General features: G+C 35.6%; 1 protein-coding gene across 1 annotated transcript in view; it reads left to right on the top strand.

Annotated features, from left to right (window-relative positions):
* The window catches only part of LOC110029690 (glycerol-3-phosphate acyltransferase 3), a 46,522-nt gene that overhangs the window by 30,096 nt on the left and 6,587 nt on the right, over positions 1-9,839 (top strand). The window contains exons 4-9 of the mRNA XM_020732102.1: positions 4,046-4,145; positions 6,807-6,902; positions 7,225-7,321; positions 7,405-7,492; positions 7,570-7,666; positions 9,470-9,555. Coding sequence (XP_020587761.1) covers positions 4,046-4,145; positions 6,807-6,902; positions 7,225-7,321; positions 7,405-7,492; positions 7,570-7,666; positions 9,470-9,555 — 564 coding nt within the window. The remainder of the gene's footprint in view (positions 1-4,045; positions 4,146-6,806; positions 6,903-7,224; positions 7,322-7,404; positions 7,493-7,569; positions 7,667-9,469; positions 9,556-9,839) is intronic.

Raw genomic sequence — 9,839 nt, 5'->3', positions numbered from 1 at the left:
CCTCCAAGTCTCCTTACCTCTCCTCCAGTTAAAACCTTCAACAACCTCTACCAAAAAAACAGGAACTCCCCTTATAGGCAGGGAATAGAGAAGAAGAGAAAAGAAAGCCACCCTAATGTCCACGGCACTCGAATCAGGACAAAAGCTAAAAGAGGATCTTCCCTGCCTACAGAAGACGAAGCCAACAGCGCCTCTCAGACCGAGCGGCCGAGGCCAGTGGCAAAGAGAGAAGTATCGGGAAGAGGAGAAGAAGAATGCTACTCTAGTGTACCAGGGAACAAGCCTCCCAGAGTCAAGTTGCCGAGAGAAGAAAACCCACGGCTCAAGGGACTGGAGCGGCATCGGGAAGAAAGGCCGCGGGCAGAAGAAGAACAGGGAAGGACGGACGAGGTCAACGCTTCCCTCGCGTGGAGGAGGAAGAGCTCGCACGGCTCGAGACCGAGAAAGGGAAAGGGCCAGACGCGCGAACGGGAGAGCTGCGGGAGACAGAGCTCGAGCGCAGGGGAAACATATATATATATATATATATATATATATATTAATTAAAACGATTTATTCGCGCGCGACGACGCAACTAAATGGGTGTCCTCCCCGGGCAAAATCGACGTTCCGGACGCGTTGTCGCAGTCCGTTTCGCTCGGACGGCGTCGTCTACAATCGGGTCAAAACGCGTCGAAATTCAAATTTCACAAAATATTGACCCGCGATCGATAGTACCAAAAGGTTTACTTGAGCATTCAACATACAACAATGCAGGCAATGCGAATTGCGGCGATCGGACATATCGACTCTCCGAATTGCGTAGCTTGTGCGCGGGAGTGCGAATTGTGCAAAAGGCCACCCTAAGGCTCAGGAAGGTCCTATAGGAAATCCCTTTTGGGTTTCCTCATGTTGGTTTCGTCCTTCTAAGTGCTAGAAGTTGATACCACACACGCGAAACTCCAGAAGGGGATGGAAGTGGGTCGAACTAAAACGAGGCGGGCACCACTTCTAAGGTGCTAAGATAGTCGCAGGAAGACCCCTAAGGCTAGATCCTAATTTCTACGAGAAATACTAGACCTCACGAAAATTGAGGTCAACAGCTTCAAGCACCGGGTCCCCTCTAAAGAGAGGGTAGGACTCCATTTATAGGAGGTGTTTGGTATCATACTTTTAACATGATTTAATCCAAATCCAACCAAACCCCATAAATATGTTAGATAAATTTGCCGTTAAGTTAAAACTAATATTTGCCTGTTCCGTTAGTTTAATCCATATTTATTGAATCCACTTATTAGTTGGATTTAATGGATTTAGCGTAGGGAAAAAATATTTCACCTTGATTTTTTTCCAAATGCATCAAATGGATTTAACGTTAATTGAATCAAACAAAATTTCAGATTTAATAATATTTGGATTTGATAAATTCTGATTTATTAAATCTTATTTAACTTAAATCCTACATGCACCGAAACGCCCCCATAGAGTCTCGATTGCAATTAATGAAGGAATCCGAACCACATTGATTGAACAACTTTTGATGGATATTTGAGTGTCTTTACAATGTCAAAATTGAGCGATCTTAAGTTTGTTGGATTTGTTTTTTTTAGATGCTCGATTCAACTATAAGCTCGCTAGATTCGACATCCTTCGACCTTCCAAACATGCTTATAAAGCTTCCAAAAGTGGTTTAATGGCGTGATCGGGGCTTGATTTGGTTTATATTGAACCAATTTTGATACCATTGGGTTTGTCTTGTGGAGCCAGTCAGTTTGACTATAAGTTTGTTGAAATCGGAGCTCTGGATGTTTTTAATCGAAGTTTGAACATTTTTTCTCAAAAGATCACATTAAGATCCGTGTCCTGCCTCGAAATTTGTGCCGAATGATGAGAATTTGTTAATGGCGTATCAATAATAATAATATTAATAATAGTATTTATAATATTAAAAATAAAAAAAATATAATACAAGAAATAATAATACTAATAATTGTTATTATTATAGATATAAATCATGAAATAATAGCATAAATAGTAATACATACTGTAATAATATTAATACTAATCAATAATATATTTTATATAGTTCATCTTATTTCTCTTGTTTTATCAAACTATCAGAATTTTTTTTAAAAAAAAGCCCAGCTAAAATCGAACTTTTAAAAAGTGGATTATGTCGATTTTTAATATATATTTTTTATAAAACTACTGTTTTACCAAAATAGTATATAATTACATTGATTTTAAAAATTTCTTCCGAAAAGAAATCGCCTGGAGGTTAAAAAAGCAAAAAAAAAAAAAAAAAAAATTGGGCCAAAAGAAAAAAATTAAGAAGTGAATACGCTAGGTTTTTTGTCCTAAAGTGAGAGAGAATCCAAATTCTAAGATTTCAATCATTAGGAAACAATCTTTAGTAATTCTAGGATTAACATATAAAAAGGGATTTTTTGCACATTTTATCTTAAACATAATGATAGCAGATGGGTTGCTATGACTATTAAGGAAGAAAACAGGAATATGATTTTAACTTAGCCAAATGAAGAAGAAGAAGAAGAAAAACAATTGATAATGATGATAATGATGGAAGGCTTGTATATCTTCCATTTCCTATGCAAATTGTCGAATTCATTGCAATCACTACTGCTTAGCATCTTCATCTTGGGCTGCTTGTGCACAAGCCGCCAGTTGCACACGTGCTCATAGTGCTCATTCAAGTTCCTTGCTGCTCCGATAGTCCAAATTTTATACTTCTTAATTTTCATCACCAAGTGTCTGATTGATGATTAGTGGACTTGTACTCTTCGAACTTGATCGGATAATCACCACCATCATAAATCTTCATAAGTGATTTAGATGGTTTATAATCAATTGTTTCGATCTTTAATTTTTTCATATTTTGATGCCGAAAATGTGATGTGACGTGTGCTTCTTCGTAAGGGCTTCTTTGAAGTGAACGGACAAATAGATTGTCCTTATGATTTGACTTTGATCTCAATAGAAATATCTGAGAATCATTCCATTTATAACCTCCATCAATTAGTTAGACAGTCTAGAGTCAAATGATTTGATTTTTTAATCTCTTCACATTATGATGTCCAAAATTTGAGGGATACATCTTCTCAAGAACTGTTTTGAGATGAACAGACGTTGACTGCCCCTTTTAGATATGATCCTTATTTCATATAATTGGTTCGATTTTGGCTGAAGTGAACCACTACAAGATCCACATGCTGTTACGCAAACACATGGTATATTAGTTAACTTATAGTTTTGTCCTTTATATTGTAATATTTCAATACCAATTGAGACAAAAAAGAAAGTTGTAAATCTCAACATACCAATTGATCCCTTTGACTTTATGATGTTTAGATTATGAGTGAATTTTCTTACGATTATTAAGTAATTGCTTTGGCTTCCACATTGTTAGAAATCAAGTACTAATTGAGGAAAAAGAAGGTTGGAAGTCTCAATATACTATATAATTAAACTGGCTGCTCATCTTGCCTTTTGTTACCCATTGCTTGATATTGTTTAATAGTACGTTGTTTATGGTCCATAGTCCAAAACAGCTAATTCTAACTCTAGATACTAAGAGCGATGCTTTTTCATTTCTGTTTATTTATAAAACTGATTAACATTTGTATGATAATCATGGAACTTACAACAACAACAACAACAACAACAAAGCCTTAATCGTCGCACTACGTGGGGTCAGCTGCATGAATCCTTTTTCTCCATTGCGTCCTATATAGTGTCATAATCATGGAACTTAGTTTCCCAAAAATTTACATACGAAGCACACAAGTGTTATGAATTTACATATCTCACTTCTAAGCTTCCATATTTACATGCATAGCACTTCAGTGTTTTAAACTTATGATTGAAAATGGGTATTTGACTTTAAAAAAGTGGTAATAGTGCTATTCTTGATGTTCTATTAAGGATTTAAGTGCTATGTGTGAAAGTGTAAGTGTGAGATATGTAAATACATAAGCGTTGTGTGCTGTGTATGTAAATTCCCCTTCCTTTGTTTCTTATTTTATCCGCCTTTTGCTTTTTATTGTAGAGTTGCTATCCTTGCAGCTGGTTGGATAGTATTCTTTGCTGGCTTCTTACCTGTACGATTTTTATGGACTGAGAATAATAAATGGAAACGTATAATAGAGGTACACCTTCTTAGCTCTTCTGTGTTTTTTCGAATTTTAGGAGTAAAGCCTTTGATGCTTCCTTCCATGAAATTTTTGATCTAAAATTTATCTTGGCTTTCCATTTTTCTTTGAGTTTGTTGGTTTATATACGTATATGGGTTTTGGCTGTTGCTGTAATTTAGCAATAGTTTATCATACTGCTTTTACAATGAAAAAATAATTTGTCTTTTCTGAAAGATTGTCAGGGCTTCATGTGAACTTGATATTGGAGGACATTTAATGAGGTCTATTACTTACAAGATTAAGGCCCCCTTATACCCGCTGGCGGCATTTTGAAAATGCCGCCATCCCGTTTGTTTAGTGTGTTCGAGCTGCTTATTCGGAACCGACGTTCGGGTTTATTTAATAAACGCGGCCGCGGGATCGACCCTGCGGCCTGCATTCGTTCGCGTTAACTATTCTCCCGCTGCTCTCGACCTCTTGCCTCTCTTAGCATCTCATTTGCCCTAGCTTTTGCGAACCATTCGGTAATCAATGGCAAAGAGCTTCTACCATTCAATAACAACACCCTCGCGCCTCCTGCTCTCTTCACGGTTCGATTCTCGTATGGCCTTCCTATTTTAGTAGCGGGTGCTTCACACAGAGCCGCTCAGTTCATTCCTCCGTTTTTCTCGGAGCAAGACAAAAGGCTTTTTAGGCTCTCCCTCTTCTTAGCTCGTTGATCGTAGCAAAAAAGTGTTCGTTGCGTTGCGGTGCTGTAAGAACAATCGTTCAGAGCGAGTTTGTTGGTGAGGTGTTGGAGTCGGACATTCCTGTGCTTGTGGACTTCGTCGCCGATTGGTGCGGGCCTTGCCATTTAATCTCACCTATAATCGAATGGGCTTCCCAGGTATTAGTTTGGATTAGGTCCTTTTTAAGTTGGTTTATTTTAAGAAGAATTTTGGATTGCTCGCTTGAAGGGATTGCAAGATAGGAAATGTTAATGAAAATAATAAAACAATTAGATTGAATATTGTTTTGCCTTTTTTTTTTTTGGCTAAGAAGATATTTGCACCTTAAATTTTTTTTTTTGGTTTTTATATTTTGTGGAAAATTTGAATTTTTATTCTTATGAGTGTAGTCAATTAAAAAAAATTAAATTTGCTAATATTTCGTTGGTAAAGTCCATCTTCTCTTAATTATATTGTAACAAAACAACTAATATGAAGTTGTGAAGTAAATTGCATTTGTATTTAATAACGGACTCAACAATCAACTACAGAATCAACTACATGGAGCAAACACTAGCACTATTGCATAGGGGTAGAATTGTCATTTATCTAGAAACAACTGCAAAACAACTATTTTTCAACCACACAAACCAAACAACCAGTCAACTTATTCGGATCAGCTGCTGATCAACAACTGATCTGAATCAACAACTTATCAGCAAATTATTGATAAGATGCAGCTGCCCCAAACAGACCCTAAATGTTGTGGCGAATTTCTGTTGATATTGGTTTTTTGTCGTTTCATGTTAGCAATTTCACTCTTGGATCGATACTCCAACCACAATAAAATTTGCAAAGAAAATATTGTTATAGATAATTTTGGTGATAGGAGATTGTTCAAGCAATGAATGACATTGCAGTGTTGCCTTTTTCCATTATTTCCTATACCTAGTCATTGTTGATAATGCTTGGTGTTGTGGTTGTGGATACGTTTTGCAAATCCATTTTGCCCAAGTTTATGAACTCCATATATTCTATTTAGGGCCGTTTGAGGAGGCTTTATCATTTTAGGATTCCGTTTAAAAGAAAATTATGAAAAAATAGTGTTTTAAAATTTTGTCCCGTAAGAAAATATTAGCGTTCGGATTTTTGATGCCTTTACACTTATTTTTTTTTTTTGGCTATCGGCTGGCTCTTTTTCTTGGATTTTGATCTCAACAAGCGAACTCGTCATCGTTCTCCTTTTCTTTGAATTAGATGCCGTAGGCAGCTGTGGTGATACCTTCTCATCAGTTTCATCCTCTGCATCATTCCCGCACTCGCTAGACACTTGTTGGGCAGTCTCCAATATAAGATCGAGGTATCCTTCGCCCCCTTCGGCTTCTTCGTTGATTTCATCCCCCACCTTGCAAGAAGTATTTGTGATTTCAGAGGTTTCTCCGGTTCCGTGCTTGATCGGCGTAGGGAAGAAGACGATATTGGCGATGATTTTAACCCTCCTTCTCTATCCAATGCGGAATGATGGTCCGAAGGCTTCGGCCTCGTCGCATTCAAAATTTCGCCATTCATGATTTTGCGGTGGACGTGACATTTGGCGAGGGATCTCATCCAAAAAACATATTCTCCATTTCACCGCAAACAAGGCCTTAGTATGAAATAATCCACTTCAAGCTAAACTGTTGACCACATCAACAAATCTACATTATTCCTAAATCTAGAGGGGATGCTGTCCAGGGACGTCCTATTATTTTTTTTTCCTTCAAAAGGGTCTTTAAAATTGTCCTTTAGGATTATCTGGAATTATTGTTTTTTATGGATTCTAGTCTGGCTGGTTCCATAAATTATGCCGGGATGATACAGGCAGAAGTTAAATATGCATATTTAAAAGTAATCAGTATCTTGTTTTATGCAAAAATCTTTATAGTCCAGCATTAGCTTAAGCTGACTTGTTTCAACATTTTCTTCTTAGAGAAAGTTGGTGGAGATGATGTGTTGCGTATTTGTTGCTTCATGGACGGGAGTGGTCAAGTATCACGGTCCTCGTCCAAGTATGCGCCCTCAGCAGGTTATTTTATTTTTGGGGCATTTACATACATACAACCCAATTCCTATGTATTTACATATCTAACACCTAAAATTTACTTTTTACATTTATCCCACCCAAATATTTCATATCACATAAAAAACACCACCATTTTAATTTTTAAAAAGTGAAAGATTTCGGTGTTATAATCATAAAAATGTAAATTTTAGGTGTCAGATATGTGAATACATAGGAATTGAGTGATATGCATGTAAATCTTCCTTTATTTTAAGTGTAATCATTTTTATTCTGCAGTGAACTTCCATAGTTCATGACATCTGGAAAGTTTGCGTGATTCATACAGGTTTTTGTTGCCAATCACACATCCATGATTGACTTCATCATTTTAGAGCAGATGGCTGCTTTTGCGGTTATTATGCAAAAACATCCAGGATGGGTTGGTATGAGCATATTTTAATTTAGCACAACCCTGTCACATTATTTTGATAATATTAAGAACACTGCCTTACTATTTATGACTCAGGATTCATTCAGAAAACTATTTTGGAGAGTGTGGGTTGCATTTGGTTCAACAGGACGGAGGCCAAAGATCGTGAAATTGTGACAAGAAAGTTAGTATTGCCTTTTTGGATGAAGAGATTAAACAATTTTGTTATGTTTTATAATCTAAACGCCCCGAGTATTTTAGGCTTAGGGAACACGCTCAAGGGGCCGACAACAACCCTCTTTTGATATTCCCAGAAGGAACTTGTGTGAATAATCAATATACCGTTATGTTCAAGAAGGTTACTTTTGATACCTTTTATTCTACTCGTTTGGTTTTTTGACACTGGAATTATACTTGAAAGTTGATATAGGCTAGGAATTTACTATAAAGCTTTGAATTTCATGCAAATCTATGGACACGTTTATACCTCAGAACTGTTTTTCTATCGTCTGTCTGCTAATATATCATCTGGCTTTTCTGTACATCAAAGATATCCTAATATCTCTAAAGCATGTTTAAGGCAACGATGATGAATGACAAGTATATAATGTAGGAACATTCACATATATAGCGGGCAATTCTTATGTATTTACACACCTAACACCTAAACTTTCATATTCACACATATATCACTCAAATCTTTAATATCACATAAAAATAGCACTACTACCACTTTTTAAAAGTGAGATATACATTTTCATACTTAAATTTAAAGCACCAAAATGCTAATGTAAATATTGAAGTTTAGGTTTGAGATATGTAAACTTATAAGAATTGTGTGCTATGATTGTAAATATCCCTGTAATGTATTATTAAGGTTCACAACCACAAGGAAAACTTTCTCCATTCTTGTGTGTATGCTCCATCGATACTAATGTTTTTTATAATTTTAGATATCTGAGAGTAGGCATGCCATAGTGAAATGAACTATTTGAACTTATTTCGGTACTGCTGGTTTTCGGGATAAATCTTTGAGGGGAAGATCTAGAGGTTATGTTGGGTGGCTGTTGTTTCTTTGCGTTGAGCTAGATAATATAACACAGCATTATACTCAATTATTGATATTATAGTTTTTAGTTTTTGTTATTTGTCAGTGTAAAAACTAGCATAGCACTACCCTTTCATGGTCTTAAGATCTCTAAGATTTAGATCATGAATGTTCTTGTAAGTTTTATTTGACTTTTTTTTCCCTCTCGTTTTTCCAATCCATATTAACATGTTCCAATTCACATTGACATAATTATTCAACATTGTGAATTAGCATGGATAAATGATTGTGTTTTAATATGATGAAGCTAGAAGTTTTCTTGAAAGGGTCACAAGTAAGACAAAGTTAAAACACTTTATGATTTTAATAACAAGGTATTAAAGAAAAGAAAATTGAGATATATAAAATAGTTAAGGTTGGAAAATTGAATCTAGAGATTTTGATCATGTTAGATATATTTAGAATAATGCTAATAGGATTTTTAAAGGTAAGTTTCTAGAAAAAAGATGGGTATGTTATTTTGAGAAAGTTGGGTGAGATTTCCTTGTATGTCAGAGGAATATATCTATGAAATATGGTACAGAGTTACTTAAAAGTAATGATTGGAATCATTTCTATATAATGATAAAGCTCAAGGTCGTGTGAGTAACTAATTAAGATTTGAAGAGTTACCATGGATCATTGGCATTGTTTAGTTGGTAAGTTTTTTAATGAAACTCTAGAGATTAAAAGCATGTCAACTGTTTGAGAACTTGATTGAGCAATGAGTTGAACAATTTTCCTTTGATATGATTTTTATTGATCTGAAGTTTGCGATTCAGTAATTGAATGGATGGGATCATAGTTATTATAGGCTTGGATGATGGACTAGAGACTAGCAATTATGATTAGTTGTGGAATAATTAACTAGTTTCTTTGGTTTTGATTTAGTTGCGGAATAATCTTGATGTGTTAATGCCCAGTCATTCTTGCCATCCTTTGGTTTTGATTTAGTTTAAGCTAAAGCTGTTCTTGGGGAATATTTTATTTACCTTTTACCGGTATTTTTTCATTATGCGCACAAATTTTTTTGGTATTTATAAACTATTCTAAGCGGTGGCTACATTGATTTAGGGTGCTTTTGAACTCGGGTGTGCTGTTTGCCCGGTTGCTATCAAATACAACAAAATTTTTGTGGATGCTTTCTGGAACAGCAAGCAGTATGTATACAAGCTTTGCTTCAAACTTTTGCTACGTTTAATTTTGTTTTATATTGGAATATAGCACATTCAAGCTTCTTTTTTTCTCCTTTATAAATTGTGTTTGGCGATATGGCATAAAGTATAGAAATTATAATTGTTATTTAAATGAGGTTTTAAGCTAGCATTGTCATTATTGAAAAACCAAAGAGTGATAGTGCTGAGATGAATAAATGGAGGACCACTCACGTCTTAGTTTACCTCTGACTGCTCAACTCAATGGTTCCGTCAGTCGCGTTTTTAGC

Source organism: Phalaenopsis equestris, unplaced genomic scaffold, assembly GCF_001263595.1.
Source record: "Phalaenopsis equestris unplaced genomic scaffold, ASM126359v1 Scaffold000600, whole genome shotgun sequence".
Taxonomy (NCBI): Eukaryota; Viridiplantae; Streptophyta; class Magnoliopsida; order Asparagales; family Orchidaceae; genus Phalaenopsis; species Phalaenopsis equestris.
The sequence above is the reverse complement of the archived record's forward strand: the minus strand, read 5'-3'. Positions and strand labels throughout refer to the sequence as shown.